This window comes from Rhagoletis pomonella, unplaced genomic scaffold, assembly GCF_013731165.1.
Source record: "Rhagoletis pomonella isolate Grant_MI unplaced genomic scaffold, Rhpom_1.0 Rhpom_scaffold_00004, whole genome shotgun sequence".
Taxonomy (NCBI): Eukaryota; Metazoa; Arthropoda; class Insecta; order Diptera; family Tephritidae; genus Rhagoletis; species Rhagoletis pomonella.
Genome location: NW_023458558.1, coordinates 27,548,868 through 27,558,598, shown reverse-complemented (window position 1 = coordinate 27,558,598; position 9,731 = coordinate 27,548,868). Strand labels below are relative to the sequence as shown.

Below are 9,731 nucleotides of genomic sequence, written 5' to 3'. Positions count from 1 at the left end.
CCGCACCACTATGAAGTTAGTTATGTACTGAAGATGGCAGCGTACAAAATCCGTGATTGTAGCTTGTTGTCTTATCGGCCAGAAAATGCGTCTTTTGAGTAAATTATGTTTTGCCTGCATTCGCTCACATATTTCTGGAAGCAGTTCTAGCTTGTGCGAGGGAATAACAACATGTAGATTTTGGGGTTTTTATGTTTATTGGTTTTTGCTGTTTATTTTTTATATGTACTCATATTTTGCTTTCTACAAGAAAGTGATTTTGTTTTGCATTTGTTTTATATTACTAAATGGCGGTTTGCTAAAGACACTTCCAAGATTTTGAATATTCCAAAAAAATACAAAGCATGTTTGCTTTCAGATAGCAAAAATCTAAGTAAAATTTAAGAAGAAGTTACTACATAGCTGAGTTGTGAAAAATTCATTAATTTTTTAATGCACTGATGATGGTACCTACTAAAAGCAATTTTGTTAATGTAAAAAATTAATGCAATACATAATTTATGAAATTTAATGCAAAAAATGTCAATGCATTAATTCTGAAAAATACAATTCTTATGAAATTTGTTTTCATTAAACTATCCAAACTAATGCTAGGAAAATAATGTAATGCATAAAATTTTTTATTTAATTTTTTGCATTATAAAAAACCATTAAAATTTTTTTCTAGTGAAATATAAATAATTTCTGTTGTAAGGACTTGCAATAATTACTAATACTTGTTTCAGGTTTATGCTATTATGTTTATTTGTTGAAAAATTCTTGTAAACATTGCTAGATGTTTTATGAAAATAAAAGCAATGTGCGCGCAACTCAGTGTGCTTTTGTAGATTTTTATGTTGATTGTTGATGCATACCGATGGGCCAAAAACGTAGAGATACCCAATTTAGCAGCACATGGACACGACTGAAGACCTATTCTGATCTAAATCAATCACTAAACCGCTTTTTAGTTCCACTTGACGATGTGTTTTTACCTATTTGGCGCCAAATGCCATTCAATTAAGCAAAGTGAAAACCAGCCTTAACTTCCGGCACTATCTTTTTTGATCTTAAAATCCTACCCTAACGTCAACAAAGATTTTTTACTTCAAAATAAAATTAGTTATTGGGTTTTTAATATTTGTTATACTTTTAATGCAATAAATTATTGCAATGGCATTCATTAAAAAATTGTATTGTAAATGCAAAAAAAAAAAAAACAAAACATTAGCAATAAATGCATTAATTTTTTACATTAACATTAAAATGCTATGCATTAAAAAAATATATAAATTTTTCACAACTCTGCTACATAGCCATGTTATCTCGTATGTTTATGCGTTTGTATACATAAAAATTCTTATAGAGCTATAACACAACCGTACAACTTTGCTTATTTGTTTGACTTTTATATATTGATTTTCAATGTATTGGGATGAACCACGCTGGCACTTTGCACTTCATGGAATTGCGAACTGCCTCCAAGATTTTCGTACTGAGCTGTAAAGAGAATTACGATAAAGCGATTAGCTCACATATACATACATGACTTTTAACTAGAATTCAGTTATAGTATGGTATCATACTAAGTAATTTAGTATCCGATCTTGGGACCCGAAATGTATAAAAATAGGTCCATTGAAAAAAATCAATAAGCTGACCAAAAACCTCTTCTATTAGCAAGAATTTCTACCTTACTTCCTTGCACTATGTATTAGCAGCAGATACCGAAAACAGCTGGTCCACATTGAACACATTTTTACACTTTAATGTTTGTAAGTACTATACACTAAAAGTACAGGCTCTCACTTAAAAGCTCTCTTAAATGGATGTCGCCGAAGTACTATTTAAAGCTTCCATACAGTCCCTGATATAAAATATAAGACTGGGTATTTTCAGTAATTCTAGAGAACAACCTAAAAACCCTTTTCGAAAAGTGACAAGGAAATCATTGTCAGGCATATCTAGCCAGCACCAGGATCCGTTGCCAATTCAAGGTGTTGAGTGCCAGAAGCAGTCCGGAGACTAAGAGAGAACATTTTCTTCCAGAAAAGCTCTCCAACTTTAGAAATGAAAATCTCTGATGGATTCTGGTATACAACAGACAGTCTAACCTCTGGTACAGAAAGTTTAGCTTTGGAGAAAATACCCAGTGCCCTGATAGTTTATTGTTGTATGGCTACCAGAGCTTGCCTTCTCGAAATCACGATAACCCATGCCAGAAAAAACTTGCGAGCAACAGAATTGGTTACCCCAGGTAGGATTTTGTAGCATACTGCCAGCCTAGGAACTGCTAAAAAGTATCTCAGCTAAGGAAATCTTCCCAAATCCAAAAGTGTTTATCTTAAAGAGAAATAACTATTCTGGAGCCAGTCCAGGCACTAAGAAGATACACTTGTTTCAAGGCAACCGGAGCGCCGGAATAAATTATCTGTAGCAGAGTTTCCATACCAGAAACAGTTTTAGCACTGTTGAGAAAATCTCAGTTACCGAAATTTAGCCAGGCTCTATACGGAATCAGTGCGACGTCGAGAGAATTTCCGGGAAGTTATTTGTACTTGTGATATGATTAAATACTAAACACTTGCTACTTAGTCAGTATGCAAGTAAAGAAATAAATAATTTCAGAATTTTCGGGACTATTTACTTGAAGATTTATTTGGGAATGTTTCAGTATTCTTGGGACTACTCGTGTTTTTGGGGACTGTTTCGTGATATTCGGGATTCCCCGGACTATTTCCGGATTTTCGGAAATAAAATTTGCTTAGCTGAATTAGGGTGAATTGATATGAGTTGTGATGTTGATATGAAGTGAATTGAGTAGATTTCAGTTGATGTGAGGTAAGGTGAGTTGAGGTAAATCGTAAAAATTTGGTTAGTAAATATTTAGCCATATACTCGTTCTAAAAACATAAATGGCACTTTAAATCAGATTATTTACCGATGTTTGATTTACTTTGGCATATGGCAACTCCGAAATACATATTTACGTTTTTTTATTTTACTTTAGAATTCAGCAACTCTTAGGTCTAAATTCAGATAGCCTATTTAAGTAGAGACTGTTGATTAACTTCAACAATTAATTTTCAGACCATAAGAAGCACTCCCGGCAATTACCTAAGTGAACTTACCGATGATTTGTTTTTGTATTGCCTCAAAATCCTGATCATTGCTGTAACTCAAAAAATGTACTCCGGGTTGATCGGCTGGCGCTGCGGATACCAGGAGAAAAAGGCAAGCCAAGACACTGAAGATAATCTGTAAAATAAATTACGTATAAGAACAAAATTAGGGTATTCTCTAGGTCTTGCAAAACCCTTGCAAGGTACACAGTTTGGACGGTAGAACCAGTTTTCCGACGGTAACACTTTGCAGACTATGCAATCCGTGTGTCATGCAAGGGCTTTGCAAGACATAGAGAATACCGATATCGTTTGACTAATAGTTGAAAGCAATGTGGCCGTTGACAAGACAATTTTAAATTTCAATCAAAAATGCAATTCAGCACAGTGACACATTTTTCAAATGAATAAGAATACATATCTCAATATTTTTCGAATTAAAATGTTGGTATTCGAACAATTATTCACCAGCAGCCTTCAACTTACCAAAAACGCTTTCATTTTTAATTGTATCTAGGTATGTATTACTATCGCGCTTTATCACTTCACCAATTCACTGTTGTCTAAGACGCTTTCAGGCTTTGAATTTTCAATTTATAGACCATCGCGCTCAGCCATTTCTCATGACAGATTAAAAAATTCAAATTTCATTTTCACAAACATGTTTTATCATTTAGTACATAATTAGTAGTATCGAGTATTACTAAACTAGCAGCATTAAAAAACAAAAAATATTTTTAAATTCAGGTTTGTTTTTGCGAAATTCGCTGCCAGTTTTTTTTTTGGGTTAACTAAATCAATTTTGGCACTAATAGCGACCAAATCGTCTACACTGTAGACTCTACAGTGCCGGTTGGCGCTTCTTTGTTAGCGCATAACTTAAATAAATTTTTTGTATTATTATTAGCTGCTTTGATATTGATATCAATATCTATTAAACTGGCATAGTTTTGCTTTTGCCTGATACATATTTTCTGTGCTTTCAAAATATTAAGTGATGTGTAAAATTGAAAGTGGGTATTTTTAGCCTGTTTACATGGTAATTATGTCGGGTGATTTAATTTAATTCGCGGCAATGGTTTGTTTTAATGAGATTTTATGGGTCTTTAAATACTGTGGATGAATGAATACAAAAATATGTTTATATACTCTGAGGTGATCTACATACATATCCTGTCTTCATAAAAATATTCGCACTCAAGAAACTTTTACTAGAATTTTGTTGCCCTTTCAAAATCAAATGAATCGTACTACATAAAAAAAAACTAATATTTAGTGATTTCACAACTCGCCGTAGGCGTCGTAATATCGGGAAAATGTTCAGTGTAAAATAACGTCTTTAGTTCTTTGATGATATTCGTAGGGTATAATAAGATCTAATTACATGCCCTATTGCCCTATATTTGCTATCAGTTCAAAAACGTTGTTGCGTAGTAACAAATCCCCTCAACATTTTTACACGTTATATTTAATTGGAAAGTTTTACGATATTATGATGCTTACAACATGTTGTGAATGTGTTGTTGGTTTAAGTGTTATTTATGAGGTGAGCGGAATCGGTCTCTGCGTACTCGTTACTCGAGCAATGTACACTTTATGTACATTAGGCTGTGTCACGAAAAAAGTTGTTAAATACTTTAGAGCTGGATATCTTAGTTGAAAGTATTTGCAAAAGTGTATCACGAATACACTTTTTGAGGAATAATCAACAATTTTTAGTTTAGACTTTACAAATTTGCAATTATGAGAACTGTGAAATCCTGAAAAAGAGCCATGAGTAGCAGGTACTCATGAAGTTTGATATGTAAACAAATGTGTCCCGAACTAGTACCGAAATGGTCCCGAACCAGACCGGGAAGGTTCCCGAAATAGTCCTGAACTAACCTCAAACTATTATGGCAGATGAAGTAAATATATTTCGCGATGGGTGTGGTTATCATCCTATTATTCTAATTTTCCTTGTACACCTACCTTTTGACAAGGAAGCGCCACAGATACAATCCGGAATTATTGGATGTCCTAAAACCCTAATGCATTCAAATTCCAATTTCGTTAGTTGAAAAAATTACATACTGATATATGTATTGGCCTTTTTTTTTGTTGTCAGTGACCACTCATCTTCAGCCTTAAACGCAGCACTTAGTGTGTAAGTCATTTGAGTAGACCAAAATTATCCAATGCCAACAGAAAGTCACTAACAACGTGCAACTGTTGTCATTAGCTGAGTGCTTTCATACAGGCTGATTAGTCATCAAAATGAGTAGCAAAACATAACCCATAATTGTACAGCAGCGCACTTGAAATGCAATATTTCTATGGGCCATTCACGCTTGCGCACTACAAACCAGAGCATCCATCGACACTAGGCCAGTGTGTTAGCTGGTGGATCAGTCGACTACTGGTAAATTGAGAAACTGTTTCGGTTAGAAACGCATGCACAAATTAAATTATCTCGGTTGTTGTACGCGGTGTTCGAAGTGAGATCAATGAACGTTCGCACAGTCCGCTGCGTCGCGCCGTTTTAGTTTAACTTGCTTCTAAGAAGTGGGGATGCTTTTGATTTTGCTCTTGATAATTTAATCGACTATAAAAAGATCGAATGTAAATTGCCTCGTTTGCCGTTGTTTGGTTTTACGCTTGGCCAACTCGTAGGTGATGTACTTTTATTTATTGATGAGCCAGTTGGTCGACGGCATGAATGGATGCCAGGGCCGTAAAACTCAACTTTTATTTATTTTTTTGCTAGATTGTTTCTTTCAGCTACTGTTTTTTTTTTTGTCTTGCTTGATCTATAATTATCTTTGAGTGGTTTGTTCAGTTGAATTGCTGTATTTGTATTGGTGCAAGTAACGGATCCATTAACGCAGCCACTGCTATTGAGTTCTTGTTACTGTTGTAATACTATAGCTGCTGCCGTTTTACCTCCAGTCAAGTGTTGCAGACAAGGTAACGCTATGTAATTGACAAATGAAGATCACTTTTCTCAATCGTTTGTTTGTAAATGCGCATTGCCTCATTGTTCCACTGACAAGAAGTGCCGCAACGATATAACTTTGATTTATAAACCTTTGCAATTGTGCGAATTTAGTTTAGTAAAAATCTTTGTTGGATCGTGTACGTTCAATTGAACTACGAGTAGTTAGTGTAAAAAAGTTAAATTAAAATAAGTAACACAGTCGGACGACGGAACTCCTAACAAATCTGACGGGATCATGGTATAAAATGTTTGAACAGAATAACTGATAAATGTGAATTCAAACCAAATTGAACTGTTTTTCAGGCTCAATTTGTGAAACTGCTGTTATTTATGTGCGTGTGTTACCAAAATTTGTGGCTTATTAATGGGGCGACTGTGTCGCCTTTGCGTATAAATCATCCAATCAAACCACAGCAAAGGAATAATGAATACCTACCACCTCCTACAACTGAGAGCTATGGTAAGCAGATTATTATTATTATTATTTTTTTCAAATCAAATTGAGGAATGATAATGAGGTTTGATCACACTTGGCTGCTTATTAGGTTATGAGGTTATATTTTTTTATTTTTTTTTTACAAAAATAAATTACACTACAGAATAATAATTTTTAACCAGATAACCTAATAACCCGGAAGGTGTGAACAGCTTCAATGAAAACCCCGAAAGTGATTTTATCTCCCAGCTAAGTTTGACAAGAGCTGAATTTTTTATGAAAAAATTAAGGCATTTAATTGTGAGATTCAAAGTCATAAATGGCATGCTAATGGTGATTTTGGAGTTAAGCGTATATGTAGTCACATTTGTGGTTAATTTCCGAACATCTGCGGCCAATCAGATCTTATTTTCTGAAAAAATGGCAGAGTGGTATGTCAAGAAAGAAAAATAACAGAAAATTTACTTTTCGATAAAATTAAATTTCAAGTTCAACGGCGAGGTAGGGCCTTCGGACATCATCAGAAATGCATACACTCCGATTCACTTGAATAGGACCTAAAGGTTGTAGCAGTAGACCAGGTGTTTTAAATCAAATCAATCAAAGTCGCACGAATTTTTATTTTTTTCTAATTTTTTAAATTTTTTGCTTATACTTACCATCACCCACTATGATCTTTTAAAAAATTTTAATATTTTTTGACACTTTACCATTCCTTGTTTCATGGCCCTAGTTTATACCAGGACTTTCAGGCATCGGAAAAGCTTAGTTTTAATATCATTTCAAATAATAAACAATTCTGAAGAAAATGCATAGGTGAAAAACGACACTTTATGTACCACCCTAACCTAGGCGAGGCTTCACACATTAGGGTTATTTTGAATTTATCAGAAATTGAGGTCCAATATCTCCTACAGTCCTCTACAAGTTGTAATCCAACCGATAAGCCGAGGCAAAAGGACAACGTCAGATTTATTTATAGTTACGATTTACAGCTTTTACTATGTTTTCCTGTGTGTAATAAAATCTTACAATACATTTTTAACTGACTCCCCGATGAGCTATGCAATATGGATGATGAATGAGACCGCTAGGTGGAGCAGGTGTCCAGATATAGAAAACGCTCGTATTTATTTATGATACGGTATGCTACATATTTGGAATACATATTAATAATATAAAATATATATATAAAATTGCGCAACAAACTTTGCCCGATAGATGGCGTAGGAGCCGAGATATTTTGAAAATCCCTATTTTTGGTCCGAGTTTTTTCTGATTAGAAAGTATGTTACTCAAATGGATAGAAATAACACCACAAAGAGTTTGTCCGGTAGGGGGCGCAGGAGATATTTGAAAAATCCATATTTACGATCAGATTTGTTTTTTTTTTCATATGACGACGTATACATATTACTTAAATGGAAAGAAATAACTCCACACAAGAGTTTGCCATTAGGTGGGGCGGGAGTCGGGTTTCCTTTAGTTTTATTTTAATACTTCTTTAGTTATTTAGCTAACATTCTTTTTGAGTACAAGCATACAATAATACGCATTTAAATAAATCATATTTTATTTCTTCCAGCTGAGAAATCGATTGACTACAACTCAAACAGTGTCAGACAACCGGCATATCAATCACAGCTGGTCAACAAAATGTCTCAACCAGCAACACAGTTTAGCAATAAAAATTTAAGCACAGTGCCACAAGCCAGCAAAACGCTGTACACTTCTTATGCTGCACCAGCTTCTGGTTCCGCACCATTCCTGTACTCCATGCCACAACAAGCTAACCAGGTGCCGTTGCCGAAACTTTTCCCTAGGTCGTTTGTAGATCAACTTTCAGCAGCCACTGCCACCCAACCACAACCACAATTGCAATCAAAATATCAACGTCAGCAACAACAGCAACAGCCGCAGCCTCAACAGCCTCAACATCAGCCACCGCAGCAACAACAAAGACAACAACAATATGCTGATATTACAAAGCAACTAACCGCTGCGCCTATTACCAACGCACAGCTGCTTATGATCGAGGAGCCCACAACTACTCTGCTGACGCCTAGCCAAAATCTCACATTAGAAGCGGCGCGTATTTTAGCCTCCACGTTGTTGGAGGCCAATGGTGAAGCACCGTTGGAAACACCTGGCCTCGCACCACTCTCCAATCCAAATGCGCTGGAACTGCCAAATGGCCTGAACAGTACCGATGTTTTAATTTTGAAATCACAGAAGAACGCGTACATTATACCAATGCAACTGGCTAAAGGTTCGTTGAAGCGGCTGTAACGTTGTCGGAATATTTAGGTTTATAAATTAAATAATTGTTTTTTTTTTAATATTTGCAGATGTCCGGAATCCATCAACCGCACGAGCGCTCTATCAAATGCGCGATCAATTTGAAAAGGCTTACACGATAAATCAATTTGTTTTCATCATTAAACCAGAACGAATCAACTTCTTGAATAAATTGGTTTAGTGTGGTGGCGCTGATGGGATTAATGGTTGTTTGTTGGATAATTGATGGCTTTTTTCGGTGTCGTAAATGTAGTATTATTGTATTGTTTATAGATATTGTTGTTACTAGTTTATTTAATTACGAAATAAATTATTTTAGACAAAAAATTTAAAAATAAAAAAAATTTCGGTAATTCCATGTAAAAGAGGAAAACGATAAATTTTTAAAATGCCCAAATTATCTCTATTTCAGTAGTAACCTCTTTTAAATGACAACATTTCAATAATCAGTTGGAGGATATTAAACAAATAAAAATAAGTTGTAATGTTTGTCTATGGAAACTTTTACTACTTTTATTTCATGCATAATTATTTTACACCAGTCACAAGGTCACATGTCCCACCATCTACAAATTTAAATATTTTTTAATATGAATATTATATAAACCAATTTTTTTTTAAACGATAGCATAAAGCTCATATTTTACAACACAAAAACTTCTTTTGCGAAAATTTTGTGTTTTCATTTTTGAGTGCACATAGGTTAAATAGAGTTCTTTTCAGAGTCCCACCAGTTACACTCATTCAAATGATCGTTACATAGAACTAAGAAATGATTTGGTGTTTTAGTTAAAGCAATTTTATGCCACAAAATATCCTTCGCTGTAGTATAAGTTCCGACGACATAGTTATAACTAACACCTGATTACATTCTGGAGTAAAATGTCACACCAGTTCCAAACGGAATGGCCCATTTGGT

The 9,731-nt window shown here is 34.6% G+C and overlaps 2 protein-coding genes across 2 annotated transcripts; one reads left to right on the top strand and one right to left on the bottom strand.

Moving 5' to 3' along the window:
* Positions 1 to 1,326: 1,326 nt before the first annotated feature.
* On the bottom strand, positions 1,327 to 3,602 carry LOC118738180. Its single transcript, XM_036469104.1, has 3 exons — positions 3,588 to 3,602; positions 3,111 to 3,237; positions 1,327 to 1,479 (listed from the first exon to the last, which is right to left on the bottom strand). The coding sequence occupies exons 1-3, from the start codon at positions 3,600 to 3,602 to the stop codon at positions 1,388 to 1,390; spliced, it is 234 nt and encodes a 77-aa protein (XP_036324997.1). The 3' UTR covers positions 1,327 to 1,387.
* Positions 3,603 to 5,403: 1,801 nt separating this feature from the next.
* On the top strand, positions 5,404 to 9,012 carry LOC118738179 (probable serine/threonine-protein kinase DDB_G0281745). The gene is made up of 4 exons (XM_036469103.1): positions 5,404 to 5,502; positions 6,382 to 6,538; positions 8,100 to 8,783; positions 8,863 to 9,012. The coding sequence occupies exons 1-4, from the start codon at positions 5,404 to 5,406 to the stop codon at positions 8,991 to 8,993; spliced, it is 1,071 nt and encodes a 356-aa protein (XP_036324996.1). The 3' UTR covers positions 8,994 to 9,012.
* Positions 9,013 to 9,731: the final 719 nt, after the last annotated feature.